General features: G+C 31.3%; 2 protein-coding genes across 2 annotated transcripts; both read left to right on the top strand.

The window, feature by feature from the left end:
• Positions 1-15,269: 15,269 nt before the first annotated feature.
• LOC149878150 (uncharacterized) lies at positions 15,270-15,803 on the top strand. Its single transcript, XM_090072490.1, has one exon. The coding sequence runs from the start codon at positions 15,270-15,272 to the stop codon at positions 15,801-15,803; it is 534 nt and encodes a 177-aa protein (XP_089928616.1).
• A 5,554-nt stretch (positions 15,804-21,357) lies between these two features.
• On the top strand, positions 21,358-23,212 carry LOC149878149 (uncharacterized). The gene is made up of 7 exons (XM_090072844.1): positions 21,358-21,400; positions 21,739-21,774; positions 22,176-22,199; positions 22,443-22,466; positions 22,559-22,585; positions 22,671-22,694; positions 22,962-23,212. The coding sequence occupies exons 1-7, from the start codon at positions 21,358-21,360 to the stop codon at positions 23,210-23,212; spliced, it is 429 nt and encodes a 142-aa protein (XP_089928970.1).
• The last annotated feature ends 754 nt before the right edge of the window (positions 23,213-23,966 follow it).

Here is a 23,966-nt window from a genome sequence, read left to right as displayed (position 1 = left end):
ACACCTCTTTCACAATTTCATCTCTTTTGTTTGAGTCTTGTATTTTAAAGAAAAACATCTTTTTAAAATACGTGGAAAAAAAATCATAAATTGGTTTTTACGATTATGTTGATCCTTTTTTGAATAGGTTGTTAAACGTTTGAATCGCGTCTTCTCGTCCTTTTTGGATCAAGTTTTCTTTGGTGACTTCATCAATACCTATTTTGGTTTTGGTTCGTATTTCTTCCATCATGGTTTTAAACTTTTGATGCTCCTCTAAAATCAACTGAAACTCTGAATAGCTTTTTCTCCCATCCATCAACGCTTTGGAAATGTGCTCGCTGATTGTATTCAATTTCGACTCGGCTAACACTTTTATCTTTTCATGCTTTTCCGCTTTCAACGTCATCTTTTTGTTCACTTGACCTCCAACAATCGATAAAAAAACCCATTCCAATAGCCACACCTTCACACGCAATCGCTGCTGGACTGGCAATATTGGTTGACAAAAGCCCAATTCCAGTCGCACCCAAAGCAATGCACAACGCTTGCATCGTATTGTCCACATTCAAAATGATCCTAAAAACGCGATGGTACTTTTTGCTGAGATGAACTCGCTTTGGTTTTTCACTCTCTATCTCTTTCTGAATCTCACCGATCTTCTGAAGCCTGTAAACGTGTCCTTCTTCGCCCGATTCTGCAGGAGCTAATGGAAGAACCGGATAAAGTTTTTCATTCAATATTTCCTTTTTTATTAAGAAAAATTATTTTAAATAAATATAATTAATCTTACAAAGTTTTTCGCCTTTTTTAACAATCACGTCCTGTTTGCTGTTCCTATTCACATCCATAATAATAATATCTACAGACTCTGAAATAATAACTTCGTTTTTTCTATAATTCAATTGCTCAGTGATTTTATTCATTAATGTCACCAATGCAACACCTTTCTCCAAATTCAGTCCAATGGATAAAGATATCGTTGTATGGGAGAGAGCAGCAAATTTAATGTCTTTCTGAGCAAAAATCTCATACTGTCCGTTCGTGTTGTAATAAGTAGGATGATCTAACGTTATCGTAGACACAATAATGTTACTCGGTCTTCTCTTCTCCAATTCTCTTATCCTCTCTTCCAAATATCTTAATTGCAAATCTAAACTATGAACTTCTGCTGAGGCTACATTTCTAAAAAACTTGTGAGGAGCATGCATTTTAAAATACTAAAAAATAAATTTTTAGATCATTTTTGCAAACTAATCAGTTCATTATAGTCCACCCACGAATTAAACGAGTCTGGATAACTCAACCATTTGACCAGTGATCTACTCTTGGTTTTGCGAACGATTTTTTCAATTCTGAATATGTCCTGATGTGTCTTTTGCATCTACTGCTCGTAAAAAGTGCCTTGAATTTCTTCACCGTTAGCGTCAGCAATTTTATACGTGAGCGGATCTTTATACTGAACTTTTGACACGGTAAAAACCTCTTCAGTCCATCTCGGTGTATACCCCTTTTCAAAATTGGACTTCTTTTTTAGGATCCTCACTTGATCACCCATGGAAAATTTCGGTTTTGCTCTTTCTGTTTGAGCCTTTCCATTCAGACTCCACCAGACCTTATTCTTATTCTTTTCTTCGCTAGCTTCAACTGGAGTCATTTTGATGGAAGAGTGCCTTGTGTTGTTATAATTTTTCACCATTTCATCTAATACGTCAATGTATTTATTGGTGCTGTTGGCTGAAAAATATTTAAACATCCTCTTTTTCATCGTTCTGTTCCATCGCTCAACCACGCAGCTTTTTTCCTCGTTTTTAGTGGAATACAATTGCACACCCAACGCTCTCAGATGCCTGTTGTAAAATTCTTTTCCTTTATCTACCCACAATTTGACGCATTTTCTTTCTTCAAATACTTTTTTCAACGCTTCAGCTACATCTAGACCCGTTTTGCTTTTTAACGGAACGATCCATCCATACTTTGAAAACACGTCGATCACCATGAACAAATATTTTACGCCCTTGTTGAATTTTGAAAACAATTGAATATCAACCAAATCTGCAGCCCATATTTCATCGATGTTGTTCACAATCACCCTTCTTCTTTTAAAATGATGAATTACCGGTTTATGAAGCTCTTCCGCAAGCTGATCCGTCCATTTTAGGTTCGTCGTGAAACCTTATCCAAATTTAGCTTTGGCTTTAATCACTGGAGCAATGAGCTTTCTCTCGTTTATTTCTTTTTGGGTAGAGTTAGGTATAGAATCCATCTCCTCAAGCATCATCTGATCTGCTGAATTCCTGTTCTCTTTGTCGTTAAAATATTTATAAGCCAAATCATGGTGATACGCTGCATTGTCCACTCTGTCTACCGGCTTGCTCCAATCTTGATACATGTTCGTGGAAGTCAATCTCTTGTCTAAATTCGTACCAGGACCTGCAATGTTCATCCCTGGAATGTGCATTTCTCATGGAAACTTAGCCCATGGAAGCTTGATTATGCTCGACAGCTTATTGATCGATTCCACCAAATCACCTCCTTTTGTCGCTGAAGAAACAAACTTGCATTTGGTCGTTCCGCAAGAGTCGCAAGCCCCTTTCAACATATGTCTGTTGTTTTTACTCATCTCATTTTTCAAATGAATGGTTTTGGTTTCTCTTTTGCATTTAGCACAATACATTTTAACATATATAAAAAAAGTTTTAATATAAAAAAAAAAGGAATTTACTAAACTGTCTTGGAATATAGGAAAAACCAAAAGAAACAACAACAAGCTTTTACCAAGAAGCATTTGAGGAATCATCGTTGGAAAATCTGGCTGCGGAAAAACAACGTTGCTACTCAATTAGCTGCTCAAGCCTGGATGGCTGGATTACAACCACTTGCAAGTCTTTGCCAAAGCCCTTTACCAACCCGAGTACCAAATACTCAAAAGCTCCTTCGAGAAGAAACTGCCTAAAGAAATCATTCTCCAATTGTTCAAAGAAGAAATAGTACAAGAGGAAATAGAAAAATTGAATTTAAACCCTGAAGATTTTATTGACGGCCTTTCAAAAAAATTTTCTAACAACGAGAATATAGAGTGCCTATTTCTGGAAAATGAAGAAGACGTACCTGAACCTCAAAATCTCGATTCAACCAAAAACAATTTAATGATCTTTGACGACCTGCTACTCGGCACAAAACAAAACACATGCGAAAAATACTACACCCGAGGAAGACACTCCAACGTCGACTGCTTTTACCTCGCTCAAAATTATTTCATGCTCCCGAGACAAACCATACGAGAAAATTCCAACTTTATTTGTCTCTTTCCACAAGACGATAAAAACGTTGAGCACCTCTACAGAGATCATGCTGCTGTGGACATGTCTAAAGAAGAATTTAAAAAGTTTTGCAGACATTGCTGGTCTCAACCCCACGGATTTGCCGTCATTCATTTGTCCTCCAAAAAGAACCAGGGAAAATATCGAAGCGGATTTGACGATTTTTTATTTTTCTAAAAACAATTTAAAAAAATAATTCTTATTTAAAAAATGCCTGGTATTATAATCGATGTAGATGGAAAATCAAGTGTTATCACAACTGAATTTTTAGACAAAATCGTTTTTGACGAAGGTAAAAGCTATGAAATGGCTTTTCTCGGGCTTGAACTTATAACAGCATTCCAAATGTAAACAGTAAAAACAATTCTTTCAAATACAGCATGAACAATGGAGCTAATTGGGAAAAGATTATCATTCCTGATGGAAGCTACGACATTAAAGACATCAACGAGTATTTGCTAAAGTCTATTTCATTCACGATAAAAACAGCTCAACGCGGAAGTTATATTATTGCAAATAAAATTAATTACTCTCCAAACAACCTTCAAATTGGAATCAATCTTAATACTTTAAAATCAACCATTAAACTTGGCTTGAATTATTTGATTGACTTTAACGTGGAAAACAGCATCTCTCCAGTTTTAGGGTTTACTAAAAGAAAATTAAATTCCAATTCCGAATACGAGACTGATCATATTGTTAGAATTTCAAGCATCAACACCATCAGAATCGTTAACAACGTTATAGGATCGTCCTATATTAATGGAACTCAATTAAATTGCATTTACTCCTTTTATCCAAATGTTAGTCCAGGTTTTAAAATTATTGAGAGACCAATGAATTTGATTTATCTTCCTGTTAAACTGTTCGAAATTTCAACAATGGTTACTCACATCATTGATCAAAATGGAAATTTGGTTGATTTTTGTGGAGAGGATGTTACAATACGATATCATATTTGAGAAGTGAAATAAATAATTTTCCAACGCTCAAAAAATGAGCAATTATCAAAACATCAAACTTAACATCTCACAAGGTCAAGCTGATAAAATTAAAAAAGCAATGCATGATAAAACTGATGCTAGCATTAAACTCACTCATCAAGACTTAGACGGTGAACATGTTCTCGCTGTCACAAACGCGCAACTTAACTAAATTAAAAAAGCATACACCAATGGAAAAGGTATCACTCTTAAACTCAGCAAAAGACAAATCGCATACAACTCTGAAGTGGAAGGAGGCTTCATTGGAGCTCTTTTACCTTTATTAGGAATGCTTGCATCTCGTGCAGCTCCCGTGCTTGCCAATGGCTTATTGGGTGAACTTGCTTCTTCTGCAGGTTCAGCTATGGTTGATAAAATTGCTGGACGTGGTGTGGTTTACTTGAGCAAAAATGGCAATGGAATGAAGTTAAAGACTTTAAGTGGAAACGGATTATTTATAACTCCATGGACTAAAAATGCTCATGGTGATGGACTCTTCATTAAAACTGGAAAAGGATATAAATATGCTGGTTCTGGTTTGCTGTTTTGACCTAATTCACCCTTCTCAAGGTTTCCATTCTTAGGAGCTATTCTATAAACTTCTTTCACCTTTTAAAAAACTTGGATAAACTTTTTAAGAAATTAAAAAATGATCCACTTTCAATAGATTAACGCAGAAGGAATTATTTTACCTAATGAAGCTCTAACGAACTTTCAACTGATAAAGGCTGCTAAACGGATAAAATTAAAGAACTTTCGAGGTGTTTTTATGAGAGACAATTTACCGAAGAAGCTAAATAGAAAAGAATGTGGAATTATCAACACGGGAGACTCGAGCACAGCCGGTTTTCATTGGGTGTGTTGGTTCGAAGACGGTGATAAGAAATATAGTTTCGATTCTTATGCACAGCCTCCTCTTGTTGAACTGGTTAATTATTTGAAAAGTCCCGTTTATTATAACAGCGAAAGGGTTCAGTTTGGTGATACCTCTTATTGCGGTCACTTGTGTCTTTACGTCTTGAAAAAATTGGATGAAGGAAACGACTTTCAAAGCATTATTAACACCTTGTGGTAAAATTTTTAAAAACTTTATTTTTTAAAAATAACAAATCAACAAACTAACAAAAAAAACAAAAAAAGAACTCAGAGCCGAAAAAATGGATAGAATGACCGTAAACAGGCAGGCAGGCAGGCAGACAAATGATAAAATCAGCACCTTGGTTATTGGTCATTACAAAAACAGACCTTGTCCTGAGCCCTGCTTTAAATTAATGGACTACGATCAAGTCTTTGGTCCGGAATAAGAAGCCATCTTGGAAAATTTTTAAAAACCTGACTAGTAGTTACCGATAAGATTATTTTATTACTTCGTTGCGGATTATGGCAAGAAGTATTTTAGAACTTCACGGTAAGAAAACAAATATTATTGTGGTAAGAAATTTTTTATAACTTCAGCACACACTTTTTTTGAATAAAAGGTAAGTCAACACATCAAAGGTATCGACCTTAAGTATAGGAAAAGTATCAATGGCCCAGAACCGGCATTTTCCTATATATAAAGAAATATGGAAGTAGCTGAAGTTTACAATCTAATTGGCCTTGTCAGAATTCTAAAATACATACCTCGAAAGAATCCAATCAAGTTGATTCAAATTAAAGAAGAGTAGATGATGGACTTTCAAACGGTTGCAAAGAATTATTCATTGCTTAAAAATGTTCCATATGCTTAAGTAAAGATACTTAAATACTCAGCTGATAAGCCATGGAGTGTTGAATACAAACTGAGTTTAGTTCTGAATGGAAGTTGGAAAATATTTTCAACTGTAACACTAGACACCAAAATTTAAACAATAAAAAAATGGCAAACCATATAAAGTTTGTGCAACCGAAGGTGCTTAAAAAAAAAAAAGAAATCTCAATAGAAAAAGTAAAAGATCTAAACTCAATGTTAAAGTTCATGCCACTTCAAGACAAAGAACATATGTCATCGGTCTTACAAACATTCACCTAGTGTTTAATGTTAACTATTATCAATTTTTGTTTGCAGCATTTTTCAGCTCTATTGACATCTTGGTTCTGCATCAATTTTTTTGGAACTCTTTTTATGAACTTTTGATCTAATAAAAAAAACTATTTTATAAATTTTAATTTGCAGACTGTTGTATTTCATTGTTAAGTAAAACAGAATGTTTGGATTAGTCTTTAATTTATATTTAATATTGCAACCAGCTTAAAAATTGTAACCAACATAATTAAGTATTTATGTTTTTTTAATTCTGAAACCCTGAAACTAGTTTTGTATTATTTATTATTTGTATTGTGTTTGCATCAACATAACTGACCCTTGCGAAGAAAAAATTGTATTTGCAATCTTTTTTGGTTTTATGCTTTTCAAAACTGCATTAAAATATTTAAAAAATAATTTATCATAAAGGGCTAACAATTAGGAAACAGTGTTTTAAGCACCACTTTGGTGCTTAAAACACCGGACGCGACGTTTGTTTTAGAAATATATATATCAGTCCTGACAAGAATAAAAACTTTAAGTGTAACCTCCTTTATTAATCACCCGAGAGTAATCATATAAACCGCTTTCTGAAGAACGCCGTTTATTAAAGTTTAAAGAAATGCAAACCAGCAGGCTGCATGTCCACAACTAGGTTCAGTTTGCAGCGTTATTAGATTAAAACCACCCTTTCAAACAAATTTTTATTACTTCTAATAAAAATAAGACTTAATTTACTATTAGATTTGAAAACATAAATATTTTACAAAATAATCAACTGGCACTATTTGTGCCCTAAAATTTGAAAATCGAATTACTCCGAATCACAAAAAGTGGAGATACGGCCTCTTGGTTCTCGGTTGACGAAATGTCTCTTTTTAGGTATAAGATAAAACAAAAAAGAAAACTGTTTTTGAAAGTATTTGTTCTCTAGTTTTTATCTATTAGTTAATTTAAATTAAACCATTCCTATTGACTTTATCAACTAGGCCTAGTATAGACTGAGCTGAACTCCGTATGAGCTCAATATCAATTTATTAAGGCAATACTTGACTCTAGAGCGTAGTTTTTAAAGATTTTCTGCATTCCATATATTCTTATAGACAAGGCCTTTCAAAGTACACAAAAAGTTTTTGATAAGACAATGTTCTGGCAAGTTTGCAGGAATATCCGCTTTCTCTACATAACGTGCTTTTTTCTTGTTTAGTCACGTGATTACTGTTTATACATAGTGAGAAGATGCCAAATCGGGCCAGAATATATATGCACCATCTGAGTGATAAATATTCATGAAAGGAATAAGTCTCTTCTCAATGCATTTGTTTAAGTAGATTTCTTGATTTACAGCTAGTCCACTAGGCACAAAATTGGGCTGAGAAATGCTATTTTCACAAAGAGTAATTAATAGAAGTAATTTTTTTTGAAACTTTTGTTATGTTTGGCATTTTACTGTAGATGGAGTAGATTTTAGATTGCAAGTTGAAAATATATCATTTCTATTGAAACGACTCATCATCAATGATTTGTTTACAAATATTGAATTTCTGACACAATCGACTGCACTTAGTTCTGGCAACTGCTTGTTGCTGATCAGAACGTTTTGGAATTGTCCTTTTTTTCTTGGTTCAATTTCTTTTTTTCTTTTAATGTCTTACTAATGTGTTGCTGCATACAGCTGAATTTTTTAACTGGCTGTCGTTGAGAAACTCCACCTTTTTGGTCAAACATAAGTTTTAGGCTTTTAATGTTTGTCTTGACAATTTTTTTAGCTTTTCTTCCACTTTCTTGAACTCTTTGGTGACCATATTTGGTTTCAGCACGTTTAATTATCTTGTAGTGGTACTTTTAGGTATATTCTTTCTATTGTTTCTCTTGGCAGCTACCTTGTGACAAGAATAGTGTATCAAAATTAAGAGTTTATCCAATAAACACGCTTTAGTTGGTCCAACTGACGGGCCAGTATTGGCTATAATTGGCTAACTGTAGGCATTTCGTGCCAACCATTAACGGACTGTGTACCGCGTGTTTTTGAATTGTTAAAATTTCCCGTAAGTTTTATAAATGTATTTTAATAATTAGTCGCATGGACTAAGTGAATATATTCACTTAGACCATGCAACTAATAATTAAAACTAGCAAAAAGCAACCCGTAATACGGGTTATGGCCGGTCTGTTACTTAATTTATAGTGGCAGTTTTCCACAACTTAAAGTTGCGAAACCTTAACAATACCCTTTTAGAAAAACGCCTTCAAACTGAATAAATTAAACCATCTGTAAAATTAAAATAAAAGGTGTGCGGAGGTAAAATAATTTACCAATTATTCAACATTATTTGAATATCATAAGTTATATCAGTGTAAGGCAGAACCATTTTCCTCGACGTTACTTAGTTCAATACAATATGTTTTTAGTTACTGACTCAAAATAAAAACACTTCATCATGCTTTTAATTGACGAAAAAGTAAAGCTAGATTCTTGTTATATTTTTTATAACATGAACTTTAATTAAAGCGAACGTAAATTATACATGAGTTATGAACTTTTTGGCATCCTCTTGATGTGTTTCTTTAAAAACGGAAATTGTCTTTAAAACGTTAAATGCACACAACTAAATAAATTTATTAAAAATAACTGACCATTTGGCCATTACTAGATATGGTACTAATCTAGGGCTACCATAGTCCTGATTTTCATCAGAGCTGTCCTGATTTGAAGGGTCTGTCCTGACTGTCCTGATCAGGTGCCAAAATGTCCTGATTTTAAAAAACCATAACAAAAAAGAAATAAAATATCATTTTGACAAAAACTAAAAAATAAAGCAAAGAGAAAAATGTTGATTTGGCAACTCCAACTTCTCCATTCAATTTTTTAAAGGGCATTTCAGTAGCAAATTTTTCACTGGTATTGGAATACATTTTCAGTCTTCCTGGAACTTCAGCTGCTGTGGAAAGGGTGTTTTCAATGATGAACAATATTTGGTCTCCTGAAAGAGGTTCTTTGCTAGTTTCTACTGTGAAAAGTTTGCTTTTTTGTAAGTTAAATATTGATCTCAATTGCTCACAGTTCCATGAAAATAGTTTTTAGAAAACGGTAACTTGCTACCATTCACTATAAATTCCTTTTGTTACACGAAATTTAATTCTCTTAAATATTTTGACAAAAATAAAGGACCTCTCTTCCCCGTTTTCGCCTTGATAGTAGTCAGGAGAATAGAGTTATTTTTATTAAGAGTGATCAAGTTTTTGATGAAGACCATTTACCAGAATAGTAAAATGTAAAACAATGATTTACATGTATTAGAATTTTTTCTTTTTAATTTGTATGTAAGAATTTAATATATATATCATATTTTTCTTTCCTCAAAAGTGTTGCAAATGCAAACTAAGCTAATTAATTAGTTAAAGACCTTAAAAAGTTTAAGTAACTCGATATTTGACAAATGCGCAAAACTGCAATATTCACCTACCCCCCTACCCCCCCCCCCCCCCCGTTTATAAAGATCCCCTAAGTTACGTACAACAAATTATTAGGCATAAAATAAAGAATATTTTAAAAGAATGAACTATTGCATATATTTATATCATTTTAACTGAGAAAAATTTAGAGTAAAAGGCTTTTTGTTATAAATTGTATAAATGCGTTAATCGTAAATCTTAAAGAAAAAAAAAAAAGGAATTATGATGCCATAATTACAACAAAAAAAAAATAAAAAAAAAGAGCACCACATAGAAACTGAAAATCAAATTAAGATAAAAATTGCATTTTTAGCATAATGTGGTCTTGGCTTTCAGTAAATAAATAAAAGCAGTAAGTTACAATAATGAAACTACCTATTATTCATTTTAAACAATAGACACCAACGTGAAAGTATGCCAAGCAGTCTATCAACACAAAATATTACAACAATAACATATAACAAATGCATTTTTACACCCTTGATCCTAAAATCCATCAAAAATAACAAACCAAATTAAAGTGTAAAAGGCAAAATTAAAAAACCAATATAAAGTTAACTATATTTATCTTTTTACTAAACATAAAAATATATATAAATGCATAAAAGTATATTTGTTTTTATATTTAATATTAGTTATTCAATTACTTCAAATTTACGACATTAAAACACCCTTGAATTAAAGAGCAAGGTTGCATACTCTCTCATACACATTACGCTAAAAATTATCTGACATGTGTTTCCAGGATAAATAAAAAAGGCTAGACAACAAAACCTAGCTCTAAAGCAGTAACATCGCCTGGCACTAGATGCTGCCAAGTCACACCTCTTCTATAAATACATCACTTGGCTAGCAAGGTTATCAATCTTGCTCAACATATTGCCAAGTCACACCACTTTCAAAATATGAAAACAACATAATTTAAACATATATACAACTATAAACAAATATGGTTTCATATAACACATATGAACACATTTTATAACAATATTAAATGGCAGGTATATTTATCAAAAACTATGAAAAAAAAAAAGTAAAATAAAATAATAAATAAAGTTATACATACAAAATGTCCTCACAACCTACAAATAGAAAATTTTCGACAAGAAACTCTTAAGACAATAAATTAAGCGCATTAGAAAATATAACATTATTTATGTAACACTTTTCACCTACCATACAGCGGTGGCCAAAAGTCTTGGAACAAAACATTTAACGACCAAAAAAATTTATTTTTGATATAAAGTATAAATTTTGAAGGTTTGAGGTATATTTTTAAAGAGAATGTTGTTTAAAAAAATACTTAGAACTTATTTATTTTTTTATTTATTTTACTGTTATCGTTTATTATTTTTAGTATAACAGTTTATCATAACATAAAATATGTTATTCGAAGGCTTTTGGCCACCACTGTACCATGAATGAGATGTTTATCAATTTTGAAAAACAAACTATTAAATTATAGTTGACAATTAGAGAAACATGGTTTTTTGAGATATACCCCAACTCAATCAAAAGGTTTGACCTTGACTTTTGTTAATTGTCATTGAATAAGTCATTCTGACAGGAAACTGACGATGTTTAGGAACAAAAGATAAATTAGAATCTGATGGAGCCAACTGAATTCGAGGAATAAAAACCCGTTTACCACCAGAAACACCTGTCAAAACCTCTGCATCAATATAATTACTTTGAGAAGCGCAAACTTTCATTCGAGTACCATTGCATAACCCAGCTTTGAGATCTAAATTTCTAATTAGCATAATTACACAACCAATTTTCAATTTTAAACAATGATGTGGCATACCTGAAGGAGTTAAGCTGTTCAAAAACTCAACAGGAAAGTTATTTCTTTCATGAAGGTCATCAGCTTAAAATTGGTCAGCACTTAAATAAAATTTGACCTCACCCGGCAGACATTCAAGCTCTTCTTCATTGATTGATAATGAATCAACATTAGTTGGTGTTAAAATCGCGCGTTTAGAATAATCATTTTGGTAAACATCTCCAAAAATCTTTTCAACAATCAATTCAGTTACTCTAATAATGCACTGATTTGGTATTTCAATGCATCCTTTAAAAGGATCCTTCTCTTTGACAGGCATTGCTCCATCCCCAAGTTTTAGTAGCCATTAAGAAAATTCACCTTCCCCATCTTGTACTCTCATATTTTCAGTTAATGTAAACTTTTGCACTCATCGCCAATACAAAGAACATTTTACACAAGGCTCTACAATCTCAGCTGATTTTCCTCTTTTCACTACAGGCATAATTTACCTGTAGTCACCACCAAAAAGAATGATTTTTGCTCCAAATGGAGAGTTGTGGTTGCAAATATTTTTTAACAACCTTTCAATTGTATTTAAGGCATGCTTAGGTATCATGGATGTTTCATCAAGCAAAAACAAACTGACTTGTCTTAAAAAATGCCCGTGTATAGAGTTAGGAGTTACATGACATGTGCTATTATCCAATATTGGAACAGGAAGTTTGAATAAGCCATGAAATGTAGATCCATTTGTAGAAAGAGTTGCTGCTATGCCAGTCCATGCAGCTGAAGCAGATTTAAAGCCCCTACCTATGGTTTCAGCAATCAAATAGTTATACGTAAAGGTTTTTCCACTACCAGCTGGTCCATCCATGTAAAACAATCTAGAATGTTGATTTTCTACACTTGGTTGCTCATTCAGTGCAGCAAGGATAGCATTACATACATTTCATTGATTAACATTAAGCAACAGTCACATTCGATTGGCTTTGTCGATAGATTGTATAACGTTTTCATCAAAATGTTCAAGATTTATGCCTATAAACTCATCAATAACTGGCAGATTGTTATCAGCCAGCGTTTTACCAATTTGATTAATAATCTTTTAAATTTGATGAAAAGTAGCTTGTTCATCTATTAGAAGTGGGACTGAGCGGTGAATGAAATCTTCCATCATAAAAGCTTTGTATGTATTCCAGAGATGTTAAGTATTGTCTGGTTCAAAAAAGGTCAAAATAATTGAAAACAACTGTCAAATTTGCTTTGACATATGTGTTAAATCTGCCTCAGAAAAATTATTCTACCAATCAGTATCATCTTGCAACAAACCTTTCAAAACACATGGTTCACGAAACGCTTCAAGGACAATACATACTCCCAAGATATTGCTCCTTTTGCTAGCCAAAGTAACAATATAAGAAAAAACAATTCTCCAGTTGGATTAATTTTATACATCCTTATTATCACCTTATTGCCACCCCTTTGTCTAACCTTCCATTTACAATGTTTATCATTAAATATAAAGTGAAAAGGAATGTCTATATACAGATAGCATGGTGCTCTTTCATTTTCAATATTCAACTTAAACCATGCAGTTAGATGTTTGTCAGGTTGAGCCGCATGATCTAAAGCCATTAGTTCTGCTCCTTCTCTAAAATACACAAATCAATTTTCAGGTTGATATTTACCAACTCACAGCACTTTGAACACACGGAAACAACATAATAAAAATATATGCACCAACTATAAACACAACAAATGTGTTAAAAGATGTATTTAAGGTTAAATATACACCTTATATACATATTTAAACAAATATATAACACATATTAACGCATGCACAAACAATAAAAAAGCACTTTACATTGTTACAAAAGCACATTGATAAAACAACTATAAAGCACTTCTTACCAAATACACATATATATCAAAAAAGCATATATGCAAACAATAAACATGTGCAAACAAAAATTTTAATATTGATGCGAGAAATATTAAAAAGATTCAAAGTAAACAAAATATATATTTACAAACAATACTCTTTACCATCTTTTTTTTTCTTCATAAGAACTGTAGTCCTCATAACAAAATTTAACCTTTACATACAATAACATGTGACATGCCATTTGAATGTTGGCACAAAATTTTTATTTATTTCTCTAAATTTTCTAAAAAAGAACAAAAATAGTTAATAGCATCACAGAATTTTCAAAGTAGCAATGACCATTTTATGGAATTAGCATTAGCATAACTTTAAATAACATCCAGGCGCTACTGCAGTTTTTCCCCTCCAACCCCCCCCCCCCGCCTTTTTTTTTTTCATGATTGATTCTGATAAAGAATTTTATGCTGATTCAGAAAAATATAAAAACATAGACTTGAAATATAACGGAAATTGCTCTAATTCGAAGTCAAAGTTGTAAAAAATCCCACAAAAAATCCTAATATTCGCAATTTTGAAAATAATAAGTTCTAAATCTTTTTGCTGACAAAAGCAATACATTAATAGCATGGTTTTTACGTTAAAAAAGTTGTAAAAGTATGTTTATCTAGCGCAATTTTTTGTGGCAATGGAGAAAGCCGTTTTTTGATTTATTAGAGAATAAAATTTAATGCAAGTAATGTACTTTCATAATAAACTTTAAAAGAGAATTCAACAGTTTTTTTTCCTAAAAGAAGAACGTTTGAAACTTAGTTCATTGTTGTTTTATCACATGGGGCATTCCACGTCAAGTGGAACCACCCATCCGACATCACCGACTCGGATTTCGATGAAAATTGGCTCACATGTTGGGCATATGGACAGAAGAAAAACGTGTAAATTTTTTTGACTTAAGTCAATTATTTCCTGAGATATGACCTTTCAAAGTTTTGACCTTTTCACTTGACCATGGTTATTTAAAATGTCATAACTTTTTTTCTATTATACTTAGGAAGTTGATTTTGGTGGCAAACAGAAGCTCTTGCATAGACGAACAACTTTGTGTTTATACAAAAAAGTGATTAGTTCAATAAATAAAAAGTTATTGGTCATTTGGTCATTTGACCTTTGACCCTGGTTGATGGCAAAGGTCAAAAGTCATAATTTTTTTTTTACACATTGCTTTTTCTATTGTGGATGTTCCATAAAAAAAATCTTTTTGGGATTCCCATAAACAGCTTTGGGATTAACGTTAAAGTATAAGTAGGTTCTAAAAGTTTAATATTTAAATACCTTATAATTATACAGTATTTCAAAGTAATTTATTGAACGTAGACCCTAAGTTATGTAATAGCTACCTTATACCAAATATACTATAATTTGGTTATACTTGGCCTATATATATACATATATATATATACAGCAGTGGCCAAAAGTTAAAGACCACTCATTTTTTAGTTGGTTTCTTAATCTTTCAATTAAAATTAAGAAGATTCTAATTGACATATTAAATTTTTTTTTTTAATATCTTGTTAATTAAAACATATGGATTAAAGTGGTATAATTTTTTTAATGTAATTTTAATTAAATAGCGTTTAACTTATTAAAAAACTGATGAGTACTTATAAATCTTCTTTAAATAAGTTGGACAAAATTTAACGACCACTTTCTAATCTTTAATTTGTACTTATTAAAAATAATAATCCATTATTTTTTTTAACTGTCTTAATTGCTTACTACGTTGGCTATAAAATAAAATGTCGAAACCTGAGTTTCGATATCAAATAAACATTTATTTTTTGAATTGCAATAAGGATATAAAAATATTGCAAAAATGCGTGCAAAGATCGAAGAAAAAGACAGATACGCGGCTCTTGTATTAAAAGAAGAAGGCTATAGCATCAGACAAATAGCAGAAAAGCTCGGAAGGTCTCACTCTTGCATTATTAACATAATTCAACGATACAAAGAGACCCAGTCAATTAATGATCGTCATAGGACTGGACGCAATAAAATTTCAAATGACCGTGATGTTCGCTCGTTAGTGAGATTAATGAAAGAAAACAGACGAGCATCATCTACAGACTTGTCTACGAAATGGACACTGTCAAATGGTCTGAAAGCAAGCCCTAGAACTGTGCGAAGGGTCCTCCACAATTTAAATTATTTATGGCATACTGCTGCAAAAAAACCACGCTTAAATAAAAAACAAAAATTTGCCAGGAAAGAGTGGTGCAAACTACATAAAAATTGGTCAACAGATCAGTGGAGCCGTGTGGTCTTTAGTGATGAAATGAACGTTGAGGTAGACAACAGAAAAGGTCGCGTAGACTTCCAAGCGAACGGTTCGATGAATCATGCATTTTGAAACGAACAAAACAAGGCAGTGGTTCAATAGGCATTTGGGCCTGTATGAGTGCCTATGGAGTTGGCGTTTTTCATTTATTCGATGGTAGACTCAACAAAGAAAGGTACATCAAAATTTTGGAAAACTCGCTTATTCCTAGCATTGATTTATGGCAGTTGCAAGATGGATTTATTTTTCAGCAAGATAATGCGTCGTGTCATAAAGCGCATGTTGTTAGCGATTGGTTCAATTCTAATAAAATTCAAGTGCTTCCATGGCCTGCCAATAGTCCAGACTTGAATCCAATAGAGAATTTATGGTCGTGGCTTGATAAAAAGCTTGGTAAAGAACAACTTTACAATTTGGAAGATTTGAAATCTTCTATCTCTCATCATTTGAAAAATGTGCCTGATGAAGTAATCAAAACTTTAATGAATTCAATGCCAGAACGAATACAAGAGTGCTTGAAAACAAATGGAGGAACAACACGTTTCTAAATTATTTTTTTACTGCTTTTTGTAATATTTTTGAAAATGGTCTTAAAATTTTGTCCAATTTTTTTTCCCATTTATATTTTTTACTAGTCAGTTTTTTAATTTTTTAACATTATTTTGTAAAAAAATTATAAGTTCTTTTATAATAAATATAAAATACAATAAAAATTCTTTCTAAAAATGTTTTTCTTTTTTTGATACCTTTTTCCAAAATAAAATTATACTAAGGTTAAAAATAAATTTTGAAAAAAAAATGAGTGGTCTTTAATTTTTGGCCACCGCTGTATATATATATATATATATATTCTTGAAAAGTAACAAAAATGCCTTATTTAGCAGTTTTAACTACATGTCAGTACAGTACTGAATGCAGTATGATATTTACACCATAACCATTGCAATACATGTTTGCTAATAATAAATTAAAAAAAGCTATAATAGTTAACGATTATGCAAGTTAAGTGCTTTGATTGCTCTCTCAGACTCTTTAGAAGTAATAAAGTATGACCGACCAGTTGTAGTTTTGGGTTCGACTGCTAGCAAAAGATCATTCAAATCAACAGTAAAAATATCAGGAGGATCTCTGAAGGAGAAAAGTTGACTTGGACCATGAGGGTGAAGAAAGTTCATGGTTACTTCTCTTTTTTCTGGATTGCTCTTCAACACACAACCTATCCACCAATGTTCATCATACTTTACAACCATGTAACCAGTAATTGAACTGAAGTTGAGCTGGCTAACTTTCTGTGACGTAATTTTTTCAATTCTAGACACAGAACTGGAACTATAATCTTGTACTTGAAGTTCATTCGTGGATAATGGTTTAAAGCAATGAAGTTTTTGGGTACCAGGAATCGTTTTAGCATTCGAAAATCTTTCCTTCAATATTGTGGATTCGATTTGCCAATCATTTGCAGTGAGGTATTCAAAGGAAATCCCATGGATATTTTTTTTAGCAAAAGTATATAATTGATAAGTGGTCATTATTTGGTCATGGTATGGACGTTGTAAGCTTGCTTTTGCTGCTTCACGTTTAACAGTTCCTCCAACTCCATCACAAGGGCCCTTACCATAACTTGTGGCAAAGAAATGCCATTCGGCTGGAATACCAAAGTCCTCTTTGTGATAGCACAGATTTATTAAATTCTTGCAGTTTTTGTATTGTGCTGCACAGCCATCACTAAAATATGTTATTTTTAATACCTCAAATTTCACATTTAAAAAATGAATTAGTTTACGCTGAAAAAGATGAACTGCAATTGTGTCATGAGTATTACATTCCAAAAGAAGCACATAACTTCCATGAAATAAAGTTCCTTTATATTTATAATAAAAAACAAAAGGATGTAAAGTTGCTTGACTATTTGTCCAATGATATCCCTGTGCTGCATCTTGTATAATAAATGCATAATTTTCTGAAAAATCACCAATAACCAGAAATTCTCCATCAGATAAATTGTTTTTCTTCCAGTCTAAATATTTAGCCTGCTCTTGAGAAATAAAATCATGTCTAGTAAGTGTTTTCAAGCTCCCTAAAAATCTTTCAATAAATTCATCAGTGGACTGTATAAAGGTTTGAAGCTGGGACCTATCTGTTGTAGTCCACTGTTTATACTCAATTTCTTCAACTCCTTTAATTTCAAAGCATTGCAACAGCCATTCCTTTAGCATAGCAACTCCAGGGCAATTTTTACACTCGCCTAGAGAACATGCTGGCAAGGAAGGATTGCATTGGATTTTAGCCAAAGCATGTTTGTAGTTCTTAATAGGGGTGTCTAGTTCATCTTCTAGTTGTAAATTATCCATATGTGATCCGACTATCATGAGCTTAACATTTTGATGAATGGTACATACACATACACAGTGAGTACCACTTGCTCCTGCAAAGACACATTCTTTTGGACGTAGCTCTGCAAACTTCGAAAACCCAATTCTGATATTTGGATACTTTTCTGAAAAAAATTGATAAACTTCCTTCAAATTACTTAAAACTAATCTTTTCTGAATATGTTTCCTTTCCCCATTTTCCATAACAGATAGAAAATCTTTTTTTCCAGGCATTACACGGCTAACAGTGTCAGAGTAATAAAACTCTTTTACCATATCTTTCACATGTACAGGTAGAGATTTCCCTTTTTTTGGGTTAGGGGTTGATAAAACGCCTTTGGTTATTAAAACTTCTTTTGCTTGAGATAAAAGTCGATGCGAACAATTGAATTCTCTCATCACTTTTCGATTACTCCATTGAGCAACAAATATTGTCAAAATCATGATCTTTTCACTCTTACTTTGTGTTGATTTATACTTATCCTGGAGCACTTTAACAATGTCATCAGCACATGTGTTGGAAACTTTTTTTTTAGTTGCTTTGTATTCATCATCCTCTGAAGTATCAATGGCAATAGCATGTGAATTAGGAGATAATAGGTCTAACTTCCTTTTTACAAGTTTTTTAAGCTTTTTCTTTTTCTCCGGAATATAACTTTTAACAGTTTGTAACTTGCGTTTATCCAAGGGTGACTCACCCAATAACGACAAGGATTTATTAAAAATTGAAATTTCTACTTCCTGGCACTGATAATTTTCATCTCCCTTGTCACTACAAATATCTTGAGATCTGGAACTGCCTTGAGAATCTATCTCTGTATTACAATTTACAGAATTTTCATCATCACATAATCCTATTTCGGAAGGTAAGCCAGTGATCCTCTTTCGACAAGTATCACATAATTTTACTCCAGCCATAAGTTTTGAGGGATGCATAGCTACCTGCCGACTAGTAACTACCCTTAAGGTTTTATATTGTTTTTTCTTATGGTGTTGGAAAGGATCATAACAATAGTGTTGTCTCTTCTTTAACTCTTTCACCTGCGCTTGAAATGCCATTTTTAATCTAAATTTAATTTGAAAGTTGCTAAACACTTTTTCCTAAGTTGTGTTTTGATGACAAATTCAATGGAAATGAATTAATTTTTTTAATATAAATATATATAGCTTCAAGCCTCATATTATTTAATACTGACTTAGTATGTATATATAGTACTAGTAATTAAATTACAAACTAGAAAATAAAAAGAAAAAAGGAAATAATTAATAAAATATATCTACAATAGGCTATTTACAGAAAATTACCTCAAAATATCGCTTTTGTAAGGCCGATAAATATTAAACTTTTAGAACCTACTTATACTTTAACGTTAATCCCAAAGCTGTTTATGGGAATCCCAAAAAGATTTTTTCATGGAACATCCACAATAGAAAACGCAATGTGTAAAAAAAAATTATGACTTTTGACCTTTGCCATCAACCAGGGTCAAAGGTCAAATGACCAAATGACCAATAACTTTTTATTTATTGAACTAATCACTTTTTTGTATAAACACAAAGTTGTTCGTCTATGCAAGAGCTTCTGTTTGCCACCAAAATCAACTTCCTAAGTATAATAGAAAAAAAGTTATGACATTTTAATTAACCATGGTTAAGTGAAAAGGTCAAAACTTTGAAAGGTCATATCTCAGGAAATAATTGACTTAAGTCAAAAAAATTTACACGTTTTTCTTCTGTCCATATGCCCAACATGTGAGCCAATTTTCATCAAAATCCGAGTCGGTGATGTCAAATTTGATCAAAAAGTGGTTCCACTTGACGTGGAATGCCCCACATGTAAAATTAAGAAATAGTAACTTTCAAACCGTTTTTTTATTAAAAAAAACCAGCGTACGATACAATGATAATTATTCATCAAATTGTCTACATTCTCCAATTCTATGTTCAACTTTTATTTGAAATCTTCTATTAATTTCATTTCGTTATAACACTTGTTATAATACTTTAAAATAATAATGCAAAGGCTGATGGACACCAGGTCTGTTTATTGCGCAATGTAATGGTAATTAAATTTTGTTAAAAAAGAAAGTGTTTTAAAAAAAATGGCTAATATTAGGGTTTTTAGTGGGATTTTTTACAACTTTGACTTCGAATTAGAGCACTTTCAGTTGATTTTCAGGTCCATGTTTTTATATTTTTCTGAATTAGCATAAAATTCTCCATCAGAATCAATCATAAAAAAAAAGGGGAGGGGGGAGAAACTGCAGTAGCAACTAACATCCATACCCCTATTTTCCGTCTAAAGAATAAAATAATAAAAATAAAACTGCTAAAAGAAAAACTAAAACAAACAAAATATAAACGATTTGAATAATTAAAATCCTTACTACAAGGTACGCGGAAATAGCGATTTACGGAACCGACTTTTATGCTAAAATTTTGGCTCTCGTTTTTTTAACTTTTTTTTGAGGCAGCATGAAGCAGACGTAGTTTTGCGGAGTTTCTTTTTAGAAACATATATACACATAGATACTTTTTGGAAAGAAGAAAGACTAATCTTTACTTTTTTAAAACTTTTATTATGGTTACTAAACTTTTTTATGTGATGTTTTGCTCCTAAATATTAGGTTGATGTTCTCTCTTGAATATGGGGTCGAAGAAATATAGAGTCCGCTTTTTTATTACTAAAATAGTTTCTTTCATGCATTTCCTACGCACATGCCTATTTCAACGAAAAATAATGATAAGCAATTAGTTTAACTTGTGTTATACCAAGTATACCACTTTTTTCAGGTAGCCCTAGACAAACGGTTTTTTGAGGTGGTTCTTTTTAGAAACATATATAAACCTTGACAACTTTTGAAAAAAAGAAAGGTTAGGCTTGTTTTTTATATTACTATTGCGTATTGCTACCATACTTTTTTATGAAGTAATTTGCTGAGAATTTTGCATGAAAATTTGGTTGATGTTGTCACATGGACTTGTAGTCGAAGAAATGTAGAGTCCGTTTTTTTATTATCAAAATAGTTTGCTTTATGCATTTTCTATGAACATGCCAAATTTCAACGAAAAATAAAGATAAGCAATTACTCTAACCAGTGTTGGACTTTAAGTACCTAATTTCGATTTTTCTGTTATTTTTTTTTAAAGCGAAATCCGGGTGGGCCGAAATCTGGATAATGGGGGGGGGGGGGGATTCAAAGGAAAATCTTATTTTGAACTATTTTGATTTATATTATTAGATTTAATTTAATATGGACAATGCCAACAAAAATCTTATGGCTACACTAACAGATAGTAAGTTCAATTTTTTTTTCTCATATCCAAAAACAATGATTAATGTACAACCTCAATTGTTTTTTATGTAACATATAAAAAAAGATTAATGTTTCAGATTAAAACTGTTGGCATTCAATAGGAGCAGTTTTAATATTTTAAAACACTAACATTTAAAATTTTAAAAACACTAAGAAGTTTTTTGTTAAGATTAATCTAATGAAGTATCTAATATACTTATTTATATGTGGTTTATCATTGTTATTGTCTTTTATCATATTTGGATTATATACTTCTTTATCTGTGGATTACTGTTTAAATCATTATACAAGCATGTCTAACATTTATTTCTTGTTTAGATCCTACCCAGCCTTTTATGGATTTTTTAAGATTTCATAAATATAAGTCACATAAATATTGGGTTTATTAATTAAAAAAAAATTTAGATAATCACAAAGAGAAAACAGTTAAAATTAAGTAAATATTAATAAAACATTTATAACATCTTCCAATATATAGAAACACTTAAAAAATTTAAGTTAATGTTCTTTACTTATTGTATACTTATCTTTATCTGTGTTTATTGTTTACATAAGTTTATAAACATTCCTAATGTTAGCTTGTTGCTTACAAAAATAATGTCTTTGTATTTGAATAGTTATATTTTCATTGTTTATTTTCATTTTTTTAGTATAGTTGTTGCACCTTAAGCAGAACAGCTTTAACGATTGTTACATTTGCAACTTGATGTTGACAATTTCAATTATATTGTGTAAATTTTTTTTAACATTTTAAGTCGAATCTACACGGCCTACTGCTGGTAAGTTTGTATCAGTTTGTATATGTTAATGATTATGGAATTAGTTTTTAGTCTGTGAATAGATTTCAAAGAATACCAATTTCAAAGTCATTATTTTGCAATATTTTTTATTACAAATTTTTAATTTTAGTTGCATCCTCGCCTTCAACAAATGGTTAGTTTAATAACTATTACTATTTAATATGTGTCTATATTTTTGACGATTGCAATACAAATTTTTTATTAAATAATTTTTAACCTTAGTTCCTTCTACATCTGCTATAAGTGGTATGTGTACAAATTTTTTACCTAACAATATGTTTATGCATATCTTGGCAATTACAGTATTTATTTTTAATTACAACTTTGATAACCTTTAGTTACATCTTCATCGGCTACTACGACTAGTAAGTTTAAAAACTATTATTTGCAAACATGTACACACCTTTCCTATAAATTGCAAATTTTTATAAAAACTTTTTCTATCTTTAGCTACATGTGCGCAACCTTTTGCTGGTAAATTTATGATTTAGAAATGTTTCTGAATGATTATTGAATTTATGTTTCTATTTATATGCGCTATTTAATGCATTAGTATTGTGTTATCCCTCAAAGTGCAGTAGAATGAAATGACCAATCTCATTAACATTTTTAAAGCTATCATGGATTAATATGTTGTTCATATTATTTATGCAGCCTATCACTTTTACAATTAATTGTTTTAAATTAAATTTTACATAATGCTATTAAGTACTTGTCTATTTACTAATCATTGTCATTAAGAGCTAACATATCAAGACTACCTATTGTATAGGTCCCAGCATCCTGGACCCACAAGCAATAGATCATTTAAGCGATGGGTCAAGTTAGGAGGAAAGGACAATGAGTCCTTTAAATGGTCCTCTTATCCTCCTAACAAGGGTGCTGGGAGCCGCAGCAGAAGGGGAGGTGGTCGAGGTCGTGGTAGCCGAGATCGAGGAAGAAGATGGAATGGCGGCAGCCTTGTGGTCCATGGTGATTATTACAATTATTAGGCACCACCTAATAATTGTAATAATCCCCTCACACCAACAATAAAATACTTTACATTTTACTTGAAACTTTTATGCATTCTAAAAACTAAGAAGATTTTTAAAGTGAAAAAAGTTCTTTATAATTGCTTTTTAATAAACTTTTTTTTTTTAAATAAACTTTTTTTTTTTTAAATAAACTTTTTTTTATGAAGGCAAGAAACTTTAATAAATTAGGATAAATTAAGAAACCGGAAATTAACTTTTTTTTAACTAAGTTTTTAGAATACATAAAATTTTAAGTTAAATGCAATGTGAAAAAATAAATGTGAAGAGTACTTTGCGTACTTATTTACTATTCTTGTTTTAGTTTATTTAAACTGTTTGGTTGACTTTATTAACCGTTATTTGATTTTACATTAGTTTACCTTATGTTTACAGTTCCTAAAAATATTCACCTTATGTTTTCAGTTCCTAAAAATTATATTTGAATTATTGAGGTTGAAAAACTAGTTTCTTGTAACCGTTACTTATTTATAGAAGGTATGTGTGAGATTTTTAAATTATTTGAGATTTTTTAGGTTTATATAATTTAGTTATTTTTTTACATTATTTATAATGCTATTAATTTTTAACAACTTATTATATATTGTTTGTTTATTATATATTTATTTGTTTGTTTAGGCAAATTTAATTGAAACTATAATATATTAACTCTTTATATATACTTTTTAGAGATATTATGGGTACAAAAGTTGTGTTTTCGGATGTAGTGAAA

Source organism: Hydra viridissima, unplaced genomic scaffold (assembly GCF_058129835.1).
Source record: "Hydra viridissima isolate aposymbiotic clone 2 unplaced genomic scaffold, HvirCarnegie_v1 scaffold_15, whole genome shotgun sequence".
Lineage (NCBI taxonomy): Eukaryota > Metazoa > Cnidaria > Hydrozoa > Anthoathecata > Hydridae > Hydra > Hydra viridissima.
The sequence above is the reverse complement of the archived record's forward strand: the minus strand, read 5'-3'. Positions and strand labels throughout refer to the sequence as shown.